General features: G+C 39.3%; 1 protein-coding gene across 9 annotated transcripts in view; it reads left to right on the top strand.

Annotated features, from left to right (window-relative positions):
• The window catches only part of PEX5L (peroxisomal biogenesis factor 5 like), a 298,559-nt gene extending 278,300 nt beyond the window's left edge, over positions 1–20,259 (top strand). For all 9 annotated transcript variants that reach the window (XM_007501983.3, XM_007501982.3, XM_056807668.1 and 6 more), the window contains 3 exons: positions 4,678–4,843; positions 5,543–5,700; positions 11,778–20,259. In XM_007501983.3, the coding sequence (XP_007502045.1) occupies positions 4,678–4,843; positions 5,543–5,700; positions 11,778–11,982 (529 nt within the window). In that variant the 3' untranslated portion in view covers positions 11,983–20,259. The remainder of the gene's footprint in view (positions 1–4,677; positions 4,844–5,542; positions 5,701–11,777) is intronic.
• The last annotated feature ends 1,136 nt before the right edge of the window (positions 20,260–21,395 follow it).

Here is a 21,395-nt window from a genome sequence, read left to right as displayed (position 1 = left end):
ATGCTCCAATTCATGCTTAACAGGAAAAAAAGAACAGCGATGGCATGGAGTCTAAAATGTAGAAATAAAACTTTTTCTTGGGAGTCTCTGTGTAGATTAAATTCTCCCTACACACGTATGTGCACACACACACACATTCACACACACACACACACACACACTTTTATTGACTGCTGCATAGTAACCTTTTCTCCCATTTATCTAACCTGAGCAGATGCTGAATGATTACTCAGCAGTCTAAGTGGGGTTTTGGTTTGAAAAAATCAATGCACAAATGTGAATGAAAGCCAAAGACCCCATTTTCAAGACACAAATTGAATTCTAGTTCAACTGACCAAATTCTGCCACCATCCATTCATTTTCTTGGGGGTAAATCTGCTGCTTTTTGTGTGTTTCTTGACCCTATTTCCAGATGGCCAAATTTTGAGATCAAATAGAAATGTTTCTTTCAGTACAATCTAAAATCTTTTTAAGAAAATGCTCTAGTTGGGGCAGTTGGATGGCTCAGGGGTTTGAAAGTCAGGCCCAAAGATGGTAGGTCCTGGGTTCAAATTTGACCTCATATTTCCTAGCTATATATCCCTGAGCATGTCAATTAACCCCCATTGCCTAGCCTTTACCCCTCTTCTGCCTTAGAACCAATACATTGGGGGCAGCTGGGTAGCTCAGTGGATTGAGAACCAGGCCTAGAGACAGGAGGTCATAGGTTCAAATCTGGCCTCAGTCACTTCCTAGCTGTGTGACCCTGGGCAAGTCACTTGACCCCCATTGCCTAGCCCTTATCACTCTTCTGCCTTAGAGCCAATACACGGTATTGATTCTAAGACGGAAGGTAAGGGTTTAAAAAAAAAGAACCAATACATTGTATTGAATATTGAAGAAACCTACTTTCCTACAGTTTCCAAGTAACATGTGTTGAGAGAAATCCCCAAGCTTCTAATTTTCTTAATGTCATTCTTGTTTTATTTTATAAATTAAAAGGAAGAACACAAGCCAATTATAGATAGTGGTGTGTGGTTCTGAAGTGGAGAGCTCTTCTGGAATTCTTGTGATATCAGAGAGAAAATAAAAAGTGAGAATAAGGAAGTATAGTTCCAGTTGACCCTGCCTTGGCCACACCACAACTATAGGATCTGATGCTGTTCTGGAAATAAGATTTAAAGAAGGTATTGATAAGCTAGAAAGAGTCTAATGGTGGATCACCAAGATGGGAAAGTCCCCTGAACCCACGACATGAGGATCATTTGAATGAAATTGGCATGTTTGGACTTAGTCTAAATTTCATCTAACATTGATAACTATCTTCAAGTACCTAAAGGGTTGTTTTGTGGGAGACTCCCAGGGGAGAACCAGAAGCAATAGGTAGAAAGAGCAAAATTTAAGCTTGACAGCAAGAAAAATTTCCTAGTTGGGCTGTCCAAAAATGGAACAGTTTGATTATGGAGATAGTGGGTACCCCGTCATTGGAAATATCTAAACAAAGGCTGAAAGACCACTTGACAGGCACATGGGTAAAGAGGATACCTTTTCATATATGGGTTGGGCTAAAGGGTTGATCTATGGGACTGAGATCTTATACAACCACCGAGGTCTCATACAACTCTGAAATTGAGTGAGTCTGTGGTTCTGGAATTATCTAAAGTTCTTGCGACCATTAACTTACCATTCACTCAGTCTTCCATCTTGCTCCATTCATGCCCCTCTACAAAGACTGTTCAATCCAAGGCCACTAATATTTTCCCATTTGCTAAATCCAGTGGACTATATCACAGTGGTAATACTCTGACCTTCTTGACAGTCAACCCTTCCTTGAATCTCATGACACCTCTCTCTCCATCCTTTAGTTATTTCTCTGACTCTCCTTTCCTTGTTTTTTTTTGATGAATGCATCTTTCTCTTCCCATCTCCTAAGTGTGTGCATCCCCCAAGATTCTATTCTAGACCCTCCCAATCAATAATCAACAATCATTTTTGGTTTCCATGCATTTTTATTATATATATACATAACTTGATATATAACACAGCAATAACATATTCATATGATTTGTTATAAATGTGAGAAGCTTTGTGAAAGCACCTACCTACCATGTTGCCACTCTCCTCTTAAGTCTGCTTAGCTGACTCCCAGGTCCTTATTATCACTTGCCTGAACCTCTACAGATGCCTTTTAACTAGCTTCCAGCATCTCCCCTTTCCATACTCCTGCCTGATAATTTTTCTCCTGTTGAGGTCTGATAACACCACTCATCTGCTCAACAGCCTCCAGTGTTTCCCTGTAGGATAAAATACAAACTCCTTAACTTGTTATTTAAAGTCCTCTAGAATTCACGTAGGTAGGCAGCACAAGGAATAGAAGGCCTGGAGTCAACAAAACCTGAGTTCAAATCTAGCCTTGGGCAGTTACAAGCTGTGTGACACTGAGCAGTCATGTAATCTCTGTGTGACTCAGTTTACCTATCTGTAAAATGGAGACAATACTAACATCTACCTCATGAAATGAGATAATATTTGTGACATGCTTTACAAACCTTAAAGCATTCTATAAAAGCTAGCTACCTAGCAGCTTTTATATATAGAAACCTATATAGGGCAGTTAGGTGACTCAGTAGATAGAGTGCCATGTCTGGCACAAGGAAGAACTGAATGAAAAGCTGACCTCAAATACTTACTAGCTATGTGACCCTGGACAAGTCAGTTTTCTCATCTATGAAATGATCTAGGAAAGGAAATGCCAAAACTACTCTTTGCCAAGAGAACCCCAAATGGGGGCAGCTGGATAGCTCCATGGATAAAACAGCAGACCTGGAGTTGGAAGACCCTGCATTCAAATCTAGCCTCAGACACTTCTTATCTGTGTGACCCTGGACAAGTCACTTAACCCCCTTACCATTTTTCTGCCTTGGAACCAATACTTATATTAATTCTAAGTCAGAGTTTTTTTTTAAAGAAAAAGAAAACCTCAAATGGGATCATGAATAATCAGTCACAACTGTAAAATGATTGAATTATAGCTTCATTCTGTCTCCCCAGTCTTATTCCACAGTGTTTACCTTCAGTCTTTCTGCCTCAACCAAACTGAACCTTCCCAATCTCTACTCATTACCACATGCTATCCTTTCTCCATGACTCAGATGGACTCTCTCAACCATCATTTTTGTCCATTAAGAACTTTCTTTTCCTACAACGTCCTCTGCTTCTCTGATTGCCCAATAAGAAGTAATTCCTCTTTTGTCTCAAAGCATTCTGGTTGTTTGCTATGTATTAATCATAGCCTAACAAAATGGTGTTATTCATACATATTTCTTCCACCCTACAATTTTCAGCATCTATTATGGTGCCTGACACATAACAGACATTTAATAAATGTTTGTTAATTGATGAATTGATCCCAGTTTCTCAGTTCTGTGAAGATGACAACTGTCTTTTTATCTTAATTTCCCTAGCCTGGTGCTTACTAATACCTAGAAGGTATTTAATAAGTGTTCAATTCCGTTGAAATTCATTTAGACCACTGGTTTGAGTGGTCCATTCCACATAGCAATGAAGGAAAGCCAGTTTCCACTTCAGCAGCCCAAGGAGTAAAGGAGGCATGGTTGGCAACAATTCCTCTGAAAAAGACCGGGGAGTCTTAATGGAATGCAAGCTCAATATGTATCAACAATGTTATATGGTGGCCAAAAAAGTGAGTCAAATCCTGGGCTGAATGGAAAAAGGCAGGATGTCCAGCAATAGGGAAGTCAGGGCTCTGCTCTCCTCTGTCCTTGTTGAAACACTTCTGCGGTGTTGTGACCAATTCTCAGCAATGCATTTTAAGAAAGACATTGATAAAGGCAGACAATCCAGAGATGGGAACGCAGGATGGTGCAGACTTGAATTTATGTCATATGAAGATTAGTGGAGAGGCTGGACATGTTTAGTCTGGATCAGAGAAGACATGGAGGGCTCACAAGCTGTGTTCAGATATTTGAGGGGCTATAATGTGGAAAAGGTATTATACTTATTCTGTTTGTGCCAGGAATGCAGAATTAGGAACAGTGGGTAGAAGTTACAAAGTGGAAAATGTTTTTTGATGTCAGGAAAAACCTACTAGTATTCACAGCTCTCCCAAAGTGGTATGGTTGAACAAGCTAGGTGGCATGGTGACTAGAGTGCCAGGCCTGGAATCCAGAAGATCTGGATTCAAATCTGGTCTCAGACACTTCCTAGGTGCATGAACCTGGGCAAGTCACTTAACCCCAACTGCCTAGCCCTTGACTGTCAGAGTCGTTACTAAGACAGAACATGAGAGGTTTTTTTAAAAGAGGGATAATATGCCTTGAGAAGTAGCAGGGTCCCTGTCAGTAGCCTGGATGGCTACTTTTTGCTTACGCAATAAAGAGAGTTCTTATCCAAGTAATGCTTGGACCAAGTGGTTCCCTATTGCCAATAGGACAAAATAAAATAATGCCCCTTCCAACTCTGAAATTCTCAGTTCCTGGACTTTGAGACCTATCCTCGCCTTCCTAATGGAACCCCCAATTTTGTTGGTCTAATATAGGCAGAGGACTTTTCATTGTGACTAATGATAAAAATAATGTCTGACATTTATAACCTGATTCAAAGTTTCACAAGCACTTTACAAACCTAAGGTGGACGATTCTGAAAACCTGAGTAATTTGTGCTTGACTGTATCTCCAGTTCAGTCCTGGAAGGAGTGAAGGAGCTGTACCTGGAGGCTGCCCACCAGAATGGAGAGATGATCGACCCTGACCTGCAGACAGGCCTTGGGGTGCTGTTCCACTTGAGTGGAGAATTCAGTCGAGCAATAGATGCATTTAATGCTGCCTTAACAGTTCGGCCAGAGGCAAGTACAATAATGTTCCCTGTTCATTGGCTCTCCAGCTTCCTGAGAGCAAGAATTGGGTGTTTATTTGCCTTTGCCCCTTCCTGCCCTACCCCACCCCATCCCTCCACCTCTGTGCAAGGACTGTTTCACTTTTGTCTTTGGGTCACCAAGGCCTAACATAGTGCCCGGCACACAGTGGATCCAAAATAGATGCTAGTTAATGGATTTGTATCCTAGACCCTGACACATAGTAGGTAGTAAATGTTAGCTGATTGATTTGTAGCCCTAGTTCCTAGCACATAGTAGGTACTTAAAAGGTATTTGATTAATGAAATTACATTACAATAATTAAAGTTTCTCAGGCTATACACATACTTAGTGACAAGATGGTCACTGTTAATGAGGTGCTACTTTGGTTGCTAGTATTTAATAATAAGAAGAAACGGATTATTTTAAGGCCTGAAATAGAAGTGTTCATTTAAAGAAATTTACAATGAAAAGAGGACTTATGCATGTCAAGTTTTGGACACTGGCAGATAAATGGAAGAAAGGTTCATGGTTTTCCCTAATCCCATTGTGTCACACCACTATAGTCTATGTCGACTAGCTCTAGATAAACTTTTATGACTCTTCATTATTCTAAGGAGAAAAAAAGAATGGTTTCCTCTACCATTCTTGACTCATACCAATATTAGAAACATCTCACTTCACTGTTAGGACTATTCATTATGGAACCGCCTTGGCGCCACATTGGCCAATGGAGACCGCAGTGAGGAAGCGGTTGAAGCCTATACGCGAGCTCTGGAAATCCAGCCTGGCTTCATCCGGTCCAGGTACAACTTGGGAATCAGCTGCATCAACCTGGGAGCTTACAGGTAACTCATGAAAACAAACTGAATGTACCTACCAAGTAGGGCAAACCAGCCTCCAGTGTAATAACCCAGAGGATTCCCAGAATGATCATCTATAAGACTATCTACTTAAAAGCTCAAAACTAATAACATTGTAGATTTGTTATTGATCCTCCCCCTGACTGCCATTAGGAAATATGGTTCTGATCCTCCCCCTGACTGCCATTAGGAAATATGGTTCATGATTCCAACATGGAAAGGATAAAGATTTGTATATCATGAAAATCCTCTTAAAGAAAAGAGAAGGGAGGCACTGGGCATCACATGGACTAAACATCTTAAAACTGGGTATTGTTTCAGATTCAACTATTCAAATTCAGGCAGAGTATTGACTTTTTTGTTTTTGTTTTTGTTTTTGTTTTTTAATTAAGTTTATATAGTCAATTTAGAACATTATTCCTTGATTACAATAATCACATTGTTTCCCTCCTTCCACTCCACCCACTCTTCCCGCAGCCAAAGGGCAATTTCATTGGGTATTACATGTGTCCTTGATCAGAACCCATTTCCATGTTGTTGTTTACACTAGGATGTTCATTTAGAGTCTATATCCCCAACAATAGGCCTTCAACCCATGTATTCAAGCAGTTGTTTTTCTTTGGTGTTTTTACTCCCAGAGTATTCCCTCTGGATGTGGATAGTGGTTTTTCTTGTAGGTTCCTCCGAGTTGTTCAGGGTCATTTCATTGCCACTAATGGAGAAGTCCATTTCATTCAATTGTACCATGGTGTATCAGTTTCTGTGTACAATGTTTTCCTGGTTCTGCTCCTTTTGCTCTGCATCAATTCCTGGAGGTCGTTCCAGTCTCCATGGAATTCCTCCACTTTATTATTCCTTTTAGCACAATAGTATTCCATCACCAACATCTACCACAATTTGTTCAGCCATTCCCTAATTGAAGGGCATCCCCTCATTTTCCAATTTTTGGGCACCACAAAGAGCGCAGCTATGAATATTCTTGTATAAGTCTTTTTCCTTATTATCTCTTTGGGGTACAAACCCAGCAGTGCTATGGCTGGATCAAAGGGCAGACAGTCTTTTAGCACTCTTTGGGCATAGTTCCAAATTGCCCTCCAGAATGGCTGGATCAGTTCACAACTCCACCAGCAGTGCATTAATGTCCTGATTTTGCCACATCCTCTCCAGCATTCATTACTTCCCTTTGCTGTCATGTTAGCCAATCTGCTAGGTGTGAGGTGATACCTTAGAGTTGTTTTGTTTTTCATTTCTCTGGTTGTTAGAGATTTAGAGCACTTTTTCATGTGCTTATTAATAGTTTTGATTTCTTTAACTGAAAATTGCCTATTCATGTCCCTTGCCCATTTTTCAATTGGAGAATGGCTTGATTTTTTGTACAACTGGTTTAGCTCTTTATAAGTCTGAGTAATTAGATCTTTGTCAGATGTTTTTGTAATGAAGATTGTTTCCCAATTTGTTGCTTCCCTTCTAATTTTGGATGCATTCATTTTGTTTGTACAAAAACTTTTTAATTTGATGTAATCAAAATTATTGATTTTACATTTTGTGATTTTTTTCTAGCTCTTGCTTGGTTTTAAAGTCTTTCCTTCCCCAAAGATCTGACATGTATACTATTCTGTGTTCACCTAATTTGCTTATAGTTTCCTTCTTAATATTCAGGTCATTCTCCCATTTTGAGTTTATCTTGGTAGGGTGTGAGATGTTACTGTCTTCCAATTTTCCCAGCAGTTTTTATCAAAAAGTGGGTTTTGATCCCAAAAACTGGGATCTTTGGGTTTATCATAGACTGTCCTGCTGAAGTTATTTACCCCAAGTCTATTCCACTGATCCTCCTTTCTGTCTCTTAGCCAGAACCAGATTGTTTTGATAACCACTGCTTTATAGTATAGTTTGAGATCTGGGACTACAAGTCCTCCTTCCTTTGCATTTTTTTTTCATGATTTCCCTGGATATCCTTGATCTTTTGTTCTTCCAAATGAACTTTGTTATGTTTTTTTCTAATTCCGTAAAGAAGTTTTTTGGTAGTTCAATGGGTATGGCACTAAATAAGTAAATTAATTTGGGTAGGATTGTCATTTTTATCATGTTAGCTCATTCCACCCATGAGCAATCAATGTTTTTCCAATTGTTTAGATCTAGTTTTAATTGTGTGGAGAGTGTTTTGTAGTTGTGTTCATATAGTTCCTGTGTTTGTTTCGGCAAATAGATTCCTAAGTATTTTATATTGTCTAGGGTGATTTTTAAATGGAATTTCTCTTTCTAATTCTTGCTGCTGAGATGGATTGGAGAGATATATAAATGCTGATGACTTATGTGGGTTTATTTTGTATCCTACAACTTTGCTAAAGTTGTTGATTATTTCAACTAGCTTTTTGGTTGATTCTCTAGGATTCTTTAAGTAGATCATCATATCATCCGCAAAGAGTGACAGCTTGGTCTCCTCATTGCCAATTTTAATACCTTCAATTTCTTTTCCTTCTCTAATTGCTACTGCTAGTGTTTCTAGTGCAATGTTAAATAATAGGGGTGATCAGATTATTGACTTGTAGGAGAGAAAAGGTCAAAATCCACAACCAACTAGATGGTTGAAGACATTGGCTTTGAAAATGGATAATGGACCAAAGCAAGGCTAATTTTTGACACTCTTGATTTCTTAAAGGAGTTTAACTGATGCCAAACAATTGCCCCCAAAAGAAGTCATTTGTCTGTTTGCTTCTAACAATACTTTATGATTATAAGTTATAGATGAATATGAGCTTTCTGCATCTGTTGAATTTCTACACCAGAGTTCTAGATACTAATGAAATCACAAACCTGGATCCAAAAGCATGGATGTATGTATGTGTGTATAAAGTTATGAGAGAGAGAGAGAGAGAGAGAGAGAGAGAGAGAGAGAAAAGACAGAGACAGAGACAGAAAGCATGATGTACTGAATAGAGAACTATTCTCCTACTTTTTCCTCTGACTGTGAGATCCTGAGCAAGTCACCTAAACACTAAATTATCCAAATCTTTATGACTGCATATATGATTATATGTATTCATACATAAATAAAATCATAGGAAGTGCATTGGTAAAGGAGGAAGAGAGAGGAGATAGATAGATAGATAGATAGATAGATAGATAGATAGATAGATAGATAGATGGAAATTTAGAAAGACAGATAATTTTAAAGGTTAAAAGATGATACGGTGGTCTGCTAGACAATGATAAATGGAAAAAGAACTCATAATGTATAGTATCATTGTTTCCTCTTATAAAATTGTTATTTATAAAAGCTCATACTTTTTGTCCAGATTATTTTCAAGTATCATAATGATAGACATTTTCCTACAGATGTTATTCCATAAATGTTTAATGTCATAGAGAAGGAGTAGGGTGGGAGAAATGAAGGAAATATAATTGGTAAATAGAAAATTTTCAGTTTTGTGTTTTATAAGGGGAAAAAATCCTTCCCACAATTTTAGTCAAGCAGATACCTCCAAAGAATGTATACAGCACATAGAATCCTAGAGTTATAATTGGAAGGGACTGCAGAAGCCATCTAATCCAAATGACTTATCTTTAACAATGAGGAAACCATAGCTGAGGGAGGTTGTGATTTGACCGGGAATATATAGGTGATAAGGGTCAGAGGTAGGATTTGAACTCAGGTTCTTGGACAGCAAAGCCATTATGCCACACTGTATGAAATTATCTCTGCTCTTTAAAATACAATAGCCCCCAAAATATGAGTTGTTGAAAGAAAAAAAATACTCCTTCCTGGAGACATAATAGGAAGCACAAAGAATTGCCACTCAACAAACATGAATTGAACTGAAGCTGGATTTCCAATGCATTGAAAAGCATGGCAACCAGTGCCTCTCAAATGTAACTGTTTTGTGTGTCCATAAAGAATGTTGCCTCTCAATCCTGTCCAAAGGAAGCCCACACCCCATACTTCTACGGTGGGTGTCATCTACAGTGATGGAGAAGGAATAGATTGGTCTGTGGCCTTAGGCATGCTTATGTCTAGGTCTTGGTCAGGCTGTTCCAACATTCCTTAGGTCAAATATTAGTGCTAGCCTTTCCCATGAAGGCATGGACAGCCCACCTTCTATTTTATTAATATATAGCTCTTGAAGTGATATTGGACACTGAGCCACTTTTTCCATCTTGAAGAGGCTACAAAATAAGTGTGAAAGGCTACTCAACCCCAAGGTCTTTGACTGAACCTCTAAAGCCTTGAACTCACCCTCATCCCAGCAATTAATCAATCAACATGTATTTATTGTGCTCAAAGTCAACCTTTCCCTTCTCCATCTTGGGAAGTAGAAGTCAAAGTAGAAATCTCAGTATCAGCTGCCTCTGGACAGAGATGAAAAGCAGGTAAAGCAGTGGATATTGGGGGAGGGGGTGGCAGGAGGCAAAAGGAGAATAACCCCTGTCCTTAAGGAGCTTGCATCCTATTGGGTGAGTCAACATATACAAATAAAGACAAACCAAATGTACATTCATGTATCCAGGGGCACTGGAAGCTGATGGGGCTCAGAGAAGACTTAATGTAGATGGTAGTACTTGAACTGAACTTTGAAGAAAAGTAAATATTCTAAGAGTTAGAGGTGAAGAGAAAACAGACCTGTAGGATAACTGGTACAAAGGCATGGAGATAGGGAATAGAGTTTTGTGTTTAAGGAATGGCAAGAAGGTTAGTTTGACTGCACTGAGACTGGAAAGGCAGATTGGAGCCAGGTTGTGAAGATCTTTAAATGCCAGTGCTGCATTGTGGATTGGTCTGTCTCCATGTCCCTCCCTCCCCATTTTTTTGACTGAGGAAAATCCTAGAATCTCACAGTACTAAGAAAGAGAAGATTCATTTTGTGGTGGAAAGGGCCTTCCTCTTGCCAGTCCCAGACTTTGGCCAAGTCACTTCTCCTCTCTAGAACACTTCAGTAAAATGAGACAGTTGGACTAGATGATCTAGGGACAGTAGGATTTGGAATTGAAGAGACATTAGAAAATTGTAAAAATTCATGATGCCATGTGCCACAGTTTCTGAAAGCCAGCTTCATGTTCATATCCACCTCTGGAACTATTAATGGCATTAAATATTCAAATTCAATTTTATGAATATTTTGGTGACCTAAATAGTGCAAGGCTAGGTGCCAGAGAGACTATAATGAAAAACTGCCATACTTCCTGCCTTCTAATTTAGTAGCATCCTAACTTTAGAGCAAGGTGGGACCTGAGCAGGAATCTAATCCAAGCTTCTAATTTAACAAATTAGGAAATTGAGGCTCAGGGAAGTTTAAGTTTCTTGCTCAATTCCACTCAACTAATAAGTATCTGGAGAGAAGTTTTAATCCAGGCCTTCCTGACTATAGTTCAAGTCCTCTATCTACTCCACATTGCCTTTCTATAAGCAGGGAGCAGAAGGGAAGAAAAGAGAATGTGCATTTATATAACATCTACTGTATGTCAGCTTTTAAGTGTTATTTATAGATATCAACTCATTTGATCATCACAGCAACCTTGTGAATTAGGTGCTAGTATTATCTCCATTTTGCATATAAAGAAACTGAGGCAGGTTAGGGGTTAAGTGACTTGCCCAAGGTCACATAATTAATAAGTATCTGTGGCTGGATTTGAACTCAAGCCTTCCTGACTCCAGGCTAAATACTCTGTCTGCTGTACTACCAGCTGCCTCCTCATAAGCTAAATTAAGTTCCCACAAACTAATTAAGAGAAGATTCATTCATGAGTCCACTAATAGATGGGGTGGATAAAAGGGGGAATAGAATTAGTCCCATCCACGACTGAGTCAAATTTTTTCTCCTATATTTCCTCTCTCACATACCACACACACCAAGTAGCAAGGAAAGAGTCTTTAAAAGGTACATTTCTGATTCCACTGTAATTACACTCACATTTTCAAAAAGAATAATATGTTAGTAGCAGAAAATTGTCGCTCTGTGGGGAGGTGGTTTGTGCTTCAATAACAAGAACTTTGACTGCAAAACATAACATGAATCTACTGGGAAAATGTTACCTTTTTTCAAAATCTGCTTTTTCTTCCTCCTTAGGGAAGCCGTCAGCAATTTCCTCACTGCCCTGAGTTTGCAAAGAAAGAGTAGGAACCAACAGCAAGTCCCCCATCCGGCTATTTCTGGCAACATCTGGGCTGCCCTCAGGATTGCCCTCTCCATGATGGACCAGCCAGAGCTATTTCAGGCAGCTAACCTAGGGGACTTGGATGTTCTTCTAAGAGCTTTTAATCTGGATCCGTGAGGAAGAGATGATTCTGTCACCTACCCGGCCACTGGAAAAAAAAATCATGGTAATGTCATGCAAAATACTAAAACTATTTTATTATGAATTTTGAAAGGAAAATCCGATGTTCAAAAGACCACAGAAATGCCACCCAAGGGAACCCCTCCCAATGCTGCCCAATTTCCGTCCAAGTTCAAAAGCACAAAACATTGTACATAGCATCGTTTGGATTGAAACTAAGACTGGAAAGAAACAAGACCAACCGAGAAGAAGATGGCCAGCTGATGAGCACTGGCTCTCAAACACCAAGAGCGTGTTAGTTGTAAGACATGGATGCCAGCCTTTGGGTCGCTCTTTGTCCAAGGACCCATGGAAGAGAAAGCATCGTCTCGGGTCACGGAAGGCAGACTGAGGTCTCTTGCTGGGTTTTCTTCAATCCTTCCTTCTTTTCTAGGACCTGATCCAGCTTGGACCACAGGGCATGTACACTGTTTGGGCTGGCCTGATGGGAAAGGCAGGCAGCATTCTGGGGGATGCGTTTCTTTTGGAGCATTTGCAGTCAATGTTTGATTTCAGAGAGTTGGCTTTGCAGGCAAAAGCAAGCTTTCTGTACTGGGCTTTTGTTTTCTTTTCTGCTCCTAGCCCAGATTGAGGCTGGGGCAGGAGGGCGGGATAGGGTTGGGGAGGGAGGGAGGAAGACTGTACATATGCACTTTAATATCTTATCATTTATGCCTTGCCCAGGTTCTTGGGTTGCTTCTCCACTTTTAAACCTGAGAGTGAAAGGTTTCAGAACACAGCCACGCTTGTTCACTCAGTGGACCAAATACTCATTTTTGACAATTGTTCCCATGGTATAGAGTTTGACAACGTGTTTTTCTTAAAGCAAATAGAGCAGGCTGAAGGCAGCAACTCAAACATAGACTTTCTTACTGATATAATTTCAAAATATACACGACCCAGATGCACAGACCTTTACTGGCTGGGGCGTGGCTCTGGGGAGCAAGGGGTGAAGGACTTTGTTAGGGATCAAGCTCATCCTTCTTTTTTTGGAGGGGAGGGAGAAGTGTTGGTCCAGACCTCAGAATTCCCAGTGAGGAATCTCCTTCCACCAGTGCAGGTGGGCAAAAGCTCTTGTAATCTTATAATCTTAGATAATTGCCCAGGAGGCACTTGGAGGATAAGTGACTTGCCCAGAGTCACATAGTCAGTATGAATTAAAGACTGGACTTGAACCCAGGTCTTCACAACTCCAGGACTGAATCTCTATCCACTATGCCATGCTGTTTCTCACAATATCTTATCTAACTGGCATCATTGATCTGCTTTCTTTCCCTACATATCAGTGGTCATTTTTACCTGTTAATACTGCAAATGGTATAGCCTTGAAAAATACATTTTTTAAACTAAAACTAATAGTATTGGTTCGGTTCCAACCTGCTGGTGCTGCTCTCTGCCTGCCCCACAGTGCATTCTGAAATGGAGTGCAGTGCCAACTTGCCCACACAGCTCACACGCTTTTCCAGCCAAATCAGCAGATGAACTTGAATTTCTCTTGACCTTGGCCCTTATTTTGGAAAGTTGCCCAATATCAAAAGTGTCCCAGAGACTTCTTTCTCATTTACCATGGAGAGGTTTCATTTAATTAGCAAACACTGGTTGCATGATCCTGGAATGCACTCAGTTCCCTAAAGTTTTACTGGATTTGATTGGTTGATTGATTGGTTGGTTGGAGTTTTTTGTTTTGTTTTATGAAAAAGAAGAAATTTCTTTGGGGGAGAATGTTCTGGAACAGGGTACATTCATGTTCCCCACAGTTCTTTTGTCTCTTCCTCTGACCCCACCACCACCACTTGCCCTTCCTCCCCACAAAAACTATGGTAACTTTTTCCTTTTTTGTTCCATCAAAAGCAGCTTGTGGTTATCAAATCCCACCAAAAGAAGCTACCAAGAAATCCACAATTTGAGGTCCATGGGACCATTCTTTTCTAACCACTTCATTTTACATCTGAAAAAAATGAGGCTAAGAAAACGGAAGCCATTCATCCAGGTTCATATGGTAATAAGTAGCAACACTGGGATTCAAACCCAAGTCTTCCCATAGCAAACCCAGCATACAGAAATAAAAAGAAGTGTATAGCCCAGGCCTAGGTAGCAATCTTCCTCTCTAATAATTCAATATACCTTAGATTAGGTAGACAGAAGAGAAGAAAAGGAGGATCTAATGTGAATATGAAACTTCAGATCATGAGATCATAGACAGGAAACTAGAAGAGACCTTAAAATCATCTAATCCAACCATTTGGTGTTTGAGATAAGACCCTGAGAAGTTAAATTTCTTCTCCAAGGTTACATTGATCATAAGTGACCAGAGCTGGGATTTGAACTGAAATCCTCTAACTACAAATTCATCTCTCTTTTCACTGCCTCAAGGCAGTGAAAAATGGGAAAAAAAAGTCTCATGCATTTTATCACAAGAAATAAGAGGAGAGTGAAGATGAGAAGCAGGGAAGAGTTAACCAGTTATTTCACACTGCTGAATATGATCCCAATGGCCCCTACCAGCCAAAAATCTATTGAACATGTGAGATAGAGTCCGCTTTTGTGGAAAGAAATGTGTCTTTTGATGAAGGCAGAATATGGAGGCCAGCAAATCAGTCAAGGGCCCCATTACCTGGAAATGAGCAATTTGTGATTTCAGATTTGACTACCACACATAGAACCACAGAAGCCAGTGACATAGGCAAGGATGGGGAGTGAGGGGCAAGGTAAAGATGGAAAAGGAATGGAACTATAAAAGAATGAAAGAAGTGGGAGAGAGGGAAAAAAGAGAGAAAAGAGAAAAGGCCTTACCTGTGTAGAAAGCAACCAACAGTTACATCAGGTGCACAGGCTGCCTAGACCTAAATTATTCCATCTCCCTTCTCCAGACAAAACTGTGCTATTCAATATAAATGAGTATCTATTGCCCATTTTTTCACAGCTCACCTTCCTTGTTAGAACAGTCCAATCAATGTTCATCCATCCATTCAATAAAGAAACTTCCTTCATATTAATTCAGACTCTTCATAATGTAATAAAATCACATAATGTTAACATGAAAAAGGACCATAATAATCCACTACCCTTGTCTTATAGTTGAAGGAACTGACATCCAGATAAATATGACTTCTCCAAGGTCTCATAGGTCATAAATAGCAAAAAAGTTCTGGGTCCTCCGATTCCAAATCCAGCACAGTCATCCATATACTATGCTGGTTTTTTAAAAGATAAAGACCATTTAAGCAACCCTGAACTTTATGTGCTCAAGCCTACCATTGCTTAGTAGTGCTGCTCTTCAATTTGAGAGAGAATAGAAATAATAATGATTGCTATATGCTATGCCTGAAGCCTTTGTCCACAGCAAGATGGCCATGAACAATGGATTTGTATTGCATTTTCATTCATGGCCTTTGTGGAAATTGAGGTAGTATTGAACTTTCAAGGCCTTAAAATGTCTTTGTACAGAGACAAAACAATTTTGGAAGAGATTATAGATTCAAGTTATAGACTTGGAGATTGTAGACTCAGACTGGTAAGGAACCCAGAACATCATCAAGTCTAATCCTTCATTTTACAGAAGCAGACAAATCTGTGGTTGTCGATGACTTGACCATTGTATTAAGCACCCAGTCTAATTATTCTAAATTTGCATGATGTTCACCAAATGCAGGAATTTTAGACAACTGTGCCTGTTAGTCTATCCAGAATGATGATGAAAATAGATGAGAAACATATGTTCTGATTATATTTTCCATGTAATTCATTTATGGTGTTTACAAAGTCCCAAGAATAACCAAAAATTAAGTACAAGACATTTTCATGGGCCTGACTCTATGAGTAGCCTTTTTTAATGCCTGTTCATATTTCCTTTAAACCAGAAATATCTTCAAAATGAAAACCATATTGGGTAGCAGTATGTCATTTCTTTTCCTTTTGAAAGGACAAGTTCTTAGTCCAACATGGTCTTCCAATTGGAGCTCTTTAATCCCTGAAAAAAGGACTCTGTGTTTGTGTGGCTAGTTCTTTTGTTTCTAAGCATAGTAGAGAATTTCAACCTAAGAAGTATTACTGGGTGGTATCATCCTACCAAACCATGGGAAAGTCCCCTATGGTAACTCCCAGATACTGAATTTGTCCATTATTTGAGGAGGAAACACAGAGAAGGGTTGTGAAGTATGCTGAATCTAATGAACTAGTTCTAGTTGGAGTGGGAGATATTTCCACATTTCTTAAAATATTTAGGAATTTCTGTAACAATATTGGTCAGGAGAGAAAAGACAAAATTAAAGAAAGAATAGGGCAAGAAGGGATAAGAAGAGAAAGGAAATAATAAAACAAGGATAAAAAGAGGAAATGAGGAAAAGGATAGGAAACATGAAGAAGAGTAGAAAGTAGAGGAAGAGGAAGAGGAAGAAAAAATAGGAAGAGAACTAGAATAAAAATAAGAATAGGAGAAGGAAAAATAGGAGTAGGCAAGAGAAGGGGGAAAAGAATGAAAAAAGGAAGAATATGAGCAAATGATAATAAAAGAGCAAGAATATAAGGAGAAAAAAGAAAGGAGAACAAGAAAAATGGTAAAAGGAAAAAGAAGAAAAATAGGAGGAAGAAGAGGAGAGCAAAATGGGAAAAGAAAGAGGAAGTGGAAGAGAAGGAAGAATGTGATCAAGAAGAAAGGAGAAAGTTGGAGAAAAAGGAAAGAGAAGGAAGACTAGAAAGAAGTGGAATAGGAGAAAGAATATAAGTAAAAAAAGAAAATGAGAAAGAAGAAAGCAAGAATAGAAATAGGAAGAGGAATAAAAGAATGAAGAAGCAGAGTAGGAATAAAAGGAGAAGGAAGAGTAAGGAAAAGTCAAGGCTCTAATTACTCATTTCACTTTCATCACATCATTTCATTGCACCTGAAAGGAAGGCAAAATCTTGTTGACCATGGGACTGTTTTAGTAGACTACAAATGATGTTCTCCATCCTGTTGAACTCTTTTAATAAAGGTCCAGTGGCAATATCTGAATTTCCTTCAGGTATGAAAACATCTGAACCATGTTTCACTGGAACACATATAAGGTTAGCTGAATTTTCATGGTTCTATCATTCTGGAAGAGAAAATCTCATCCTGCTTCTTGCTGCCATGTTTTGTCTATAGGGCTAGATAGACTTTTTTTGTATCCCATGAGACTGAATTACAATCATGGTTGGCCTTGCCTTACTGTGAGTAGACAGAATCTCCAACCTCATCTTAATTGTTTCTTTGGGAAGAGAACAATCAAAGTTGATTTTTCCTTTCTCCTCCCATTTTAATTGCCTATTCCCTCCCCTTATGGGCAGCACCATAGGACCAGATGGTGTAAGTTGCTTTTTTCTTCTTCTACTTGGCATTTATCATATTGATTCTAGAGCCTTTTGGATAACAGGGTACTTTGCTAGGTGGGTTCCTGACTTCTTGCTTAGAAAGCCTTTCATTTTATAAACCGTAACACCGTATGTGCAAGCAAGCACATATAAACACATACAATTTCAACTGTATAAAGTTTTTCAATTTCACCCCCTTTTCCTAAATTTACTATGATCCAGTTCCCTGTCATCACAGTATTTATACTCCAGCTAAAATGAAACTAACATTTTGAACTAATAAATATATATAAACTATATTTTTAAAGAATGTTCGTAGATGGACTATGACATAAGGTTTATAACAAAGGGGATTTTTGACAATAAAGCATATAACCTCAGGTACCAAAATATTGCATGCATTAGTATTTGCACACCAACCTACTCGCATATTAACCAAAGCATGCAAGGTAACTTAACTGAACTGAATGTACATTTACAAAGTGCATGATGTCAACTTCTAGGTTAGTTCATTTTTTCTCACTCATAAACCAGGTCATTAGGAGACATTGGCAAAGATTGCATCATCTCTTCCATATCTGCTTTTCATGCAAGAATACCCTTGGAATGGTTTCCCAATGATTCACTCACACTGGCCTTTCACAGGTCACTGTTACATCTGGTTTCTTGCAGTGTTGCCAACAGAGCCAATCAGACTCTTGAAAATATGGGGGTTTAGACACATTTAGACCTTTGGCAATGGCCTCTGAGCTGCATGAGACATTAGACCAGAAGCTCCCATGCTCATTGGTGACCCTGGTGCTGAATGCTCTAGGCTGGGCATTTTGGAGTCCATTTCCACTTAGGGGTGATGGACTATTGGAGTGGCATTCTCAAGGTCTTCCTGAGTAATGTGATTCCTCACCAGGTGGAAAAGTTAGGCTCACAGATGAAAATTATCTCAAGATAACGAGCCCTTTCCATTTTTGTGGCATCATCCAGTTGGATTCTAGGGGCCATCCCACCATCTTCTGTTCCCCAATCCTGGTTACTCTAGAGGCTGGCTTCTTGGGCTCTTGCTCCTATGAGAAAGATGATGGATGTTGAGTGCTCTGCAAACCTGTAAGCTTTCTGGAAATGCTGGCTCCTACTAGCTGTGGCTATGAGCCCCTGGTGTCTGGCATTTTGTCAGAATGTCTGAAAACAGTGAGCTCTAGGAGGGCCCAGGAAAGCAGAACATCCTCTGAGAGCTCCCTACGCTGCACATCATGTTAACTCCTACGTGTTTTATATGTAAAGCACCACCAATTTGTTCACCTTGCACTGGGGAGGAAACAAGCTGTTTACCAGCTATTAAAAAGAAACAGCAAGGGAATGCAAGGTTCTCAATGTTGATCATAGCCTTGAAAGCATCCCACCACCAAATATGTTGCCCCTTTCCAATTAAGGCTTTTAAAAGAGAAAAAATAAATTCCGTTTTTTGGGGGGTGGGATCAAATTTATTTGATTGAAAATATGATACAAACAGTAAGAAAACAGAAGTTACACAGCCATTAGAATTTGGTGATTTCTGTATCTTGGTGTAGCTCAATATGGGGGAAAAATCTGAAAGAAGAGTTTATATGGCCCAGCAGAATGTAAGCTCCTTGAGAGCAAGATCTTTTTCTCGTTTTTTTGTCTCTTTCTCCAGTGCCTAGCAGAGTGCCTAGCTCAATAAATGCTTGTTAAATTGAATATTTTTTTAAAGAATGCCTCTGGCTTAAGGTTCTTTCTTTGGGAGCTTCTCCAAGGGACAAAGCATCTACTTGGCTGTTAGTCTGTGTCTCAGCAAGAATCTGGCCATCTCCATAGACCATCTACAGAATTCTGCACACAAAATTACACCACACATTTAAAAAATTGACTGAGGGAGGTGAATGCTTACACAGTAAAATATGAGAGGTTTGGGTTTTTTCTCCTTCCCTTTGACTGTCTTTAGGGGGAAGAATGTACAAGAGAAAGAAAAAGATAGGAGATAAACACATTCATCTTGACATTTGGGGAATTGGATCAAGGGAGCACCTATCACTAGGATCTCCCATTGTCCTCTGAATAAATAACCTCACAGTTCTGTTTTGTATGAGAACACTGGAGAGCAGGAACAGAACTCACTAAGGATAGCCCGATAACCTAAAGAACCAGAAGGGTCGCTGATTTCCTTCCACTTGTCTCCCTTCTCCGTAAGACCCCAAATCTCTTCATTCTCCATTGCTGAATTTGTTTACATTGGTTGGGGGGAGGGTAGAAAACCAACTGTCCAATTTAGGCACCTTTTTACTACCTATAACAAGCATTTATTACACATTTAGAAAGAACAAGATGTTTCTAATATATTTTGTATATCTATCAATATTGCCTCTAGACTAATCAACAAATATATAGTTTTGAAAGACATGCTCCTGCCTCTGCTGCTTCTCCCTCATGCTCAAGAACGTGGGAACACTCTTCCTGTACCAGCTTTGGGCTCTTTTTATGCCCACATATATAGCAAAGAAAGGATGGCATCTAAATGTTTACATTCAGTTTCTAACATTAATTTGGACCCCAACTAAGGGATCTCTAAGTCAACTTAAAGAATATGGAGGGTTGAAGGCAACCCTTTCCTCATCCTAGGTGATACTGCATCTGTATATTTCATGCAATATTAATCAGTGAATGCTTTAACCTGGTACTGCTCTTTAAGATACAATAATTACTCCCAAGCAAATGACCTGTTTCTCTATCTAGGTGTTTCATTTACTCATTTGCAAAGCACTGATGCTAATGTAGTATTTTTGTACTATTATCAGAGGCATGCCTTCCTCTTCTTTTTTTTGACATTATTAAATGGTATTTATATCTGTGTGATTTTTAAGTATGTTTTCAAATAAACTTTATCTGTGGCTTCAAGTGATTGTGCGGATCTTGTGGAATGGGACTGGGAAATACAAGTGCTTCAAAGAAAACAGGGATATCCCAACCCAGTACAGAGGAAAATATGTTGAATTTGTAGTCTTTGGACCTCAGTTCAGATCCCAGGATCTTACTCACTTCTATGACTCCCTTCAACTCTCTGGACCTCAGTTCTCTCTTCAGTAAAAGAAAGGAAATGGATCTGATGACCTCCACTATTCTTTCCAGCCTCAAGTGTACACTTCTCTGATACTCAGTTACTTTTCCTTTTTCTTTAAATCCTTACCTTCTATCTTAGAATTGATACTAAGTGTCACTTCCAAAGCAGAAGACCAGTAAGGGCTAAGCAATTGGGGTTAAATGACTTGCCCAAGATCACACAGCTAGGAAGTTTCTGAGGTCACATTTGAACCCAGGGCTTCCCATCTCCAGGTCATACTCTCTATTCGCAGATCCACCTAGATGCCCCCTGATACTCAATTATTAAGTATTCCTTATAATCATATCCTGTAGAGAGGAGAGAATCCAAGAGAGGAAAGGGGAGAGTTGGGCATCCTGTCAGAGAGTTCTTTTCCATCTGAAAATACCTTTTAAGGATGGTGGATAATAAAGCTTAGAGACCATTAAGTCCAAGCCTCATTTTACAGATGAAGCCATTAATATTATAATAGTTTAAATAGCTGTGTGATTCTGGGCAAGTCACTTGACCCCCATTGCCTAGCCCTTACTACTCTTCTGCCTTGGAACCAAAACAAAGTATTGATTCTAAGATGGAAGTTATAGTTTGGGCTGTTGTTTTGTTTTTTAAAGAAAATGAACTGGATAGAAAACATAAATGACAGAAGCAGGCAGTTGGGAACCATTGAAAGCTACTGAGCAGGAGAATGAAAGGATGAAAGTGACCAGTTCCTTATTCCAATGGATCTCTGGGTATTCCTTCTAATTAGACAGATTGAAGCACACTCACACCTGCTTATCCTCTGAGACCTCTCATAAGTCTATCACAGGAGAAAGAAGGTAGTTATCTGTGCTGCATCTCCCTAAATGAGTAGCCACAAGTGGAATTTTGAGGATACTGATATGACAAGATACATTGAGTGGCAGGGAAAGGGTGGAGAAAGGAGGCACTGGAA

Source organism: Monodelphis domestica, chromosome 8, assembly GCF_027887165.1.
Source record: "Monodelphis domestica isolate mMonDom1 chromosome 8, mMonDom1.pri, whole genome shotgun sequence".
In the NCBI taxonomy this organism is placed as follows: Eukaryota; Metazoa; Chordata; class Mammalia; order Didelphimorphia; family Didelphidae; genus Monodelphis; species Monodelphis domestica.
The sequence above is the reverse complement of the archived record's forward strand: the minus strand, read 5'-3'. Positions and strand labels throughout refer to the sequence as shown.